The 622-nt window shown below is 60.8% G+C and overlaps 1 protein-coding gene across 1 annotated transcript in view; it reads left to right on the top strand.

Moving 5' to 3' along the window:
• The window catches only part of LOC104505783 (integumentary mucin C.1-like), a gene marked incomplete at its 3' end in the record, with an annotated part of 433 nt that extends 284 nt beyond the window's left edge, over positions 1–149 (top strand). Inside the window, exon 2 of the mRNA XM_010146490.1 lies at positions 42–149. Coding sequence (XP_010144792.1) covers positions 42–149 — 108 coding nt within the window. The remainder of the gene's footprint in view (positions 1–41) is intronic.
• Positions 150–622: the final 473 nt, after the last annotated feature.

Here is a 622-nt window from a genome sequence, read left to right on the forward strand (position 1 = left end):
AATTCCTCCCCCTTCATCCCGTCACCCTCGTTCTTCCCCAGGGACCTGCGACAACGGTGGCACCTGGGTGGACGGCCACTGCCAGTGCCTCCCCCATTTCACGGGTGACAAATGCAACGACGTCGTCGACACCATCGAAACGAACGCCGGTAGGAAAACCTCGCTGGGTCCGTGGCGGGACAATATTCCCTTGGGGAATCTCTCCGGGGACGAAGGAGGAGCAAGCCACGCTCTCGCTTAGCGGGGCGGGGGGCGCCAAAGACCCACAGCACCCCAAAAAATGAGCGGGGGGGAAGGTGAGAATGGGATGTATCCACCACCCGGAGCGGGACAGGACCCGGATCCGCCCACTGGGAATGGGGCGACAGGAGCCGGGCTCAGAGAGGGTCCCAAGAGGTTGACCCCCCCTCAACAAAAGAGCTCGGAGGGGCTGTGGGCTGAGCTTAAATATGGCCAACCTGGAGAGGGAGGAGTAATTAGGTGAGGCTAATGAGGCTAACGAAGGCTCGTTAGCATCTTAACGAGCTCAAGTGACCTCCAGTCAAGGCTCCAAATCCCTAGAGCCGCGGGCGATACGGGGTGGGGAGGGGGCTGTCTTCATCCTCTGGTCTTGACTTGCACC

Source organism: Eurypyga helias, unplaced genomic scaffold, assembly GCF_000690775.1.
Source record: "Eurypyga helias isolate BGI_N326 unplaced genomic scaffold, ASM69077v1 scaffold32332, whole genome shotgun sequence".
In the NCBI taxonomy this organism is placed as follows: domain Eukaryota; kingdom Metazoa; phylum Chordata; class Aves; order Eurypygiformes; family Eurypygidae; genus Eurypyga; species Eurypyga helias.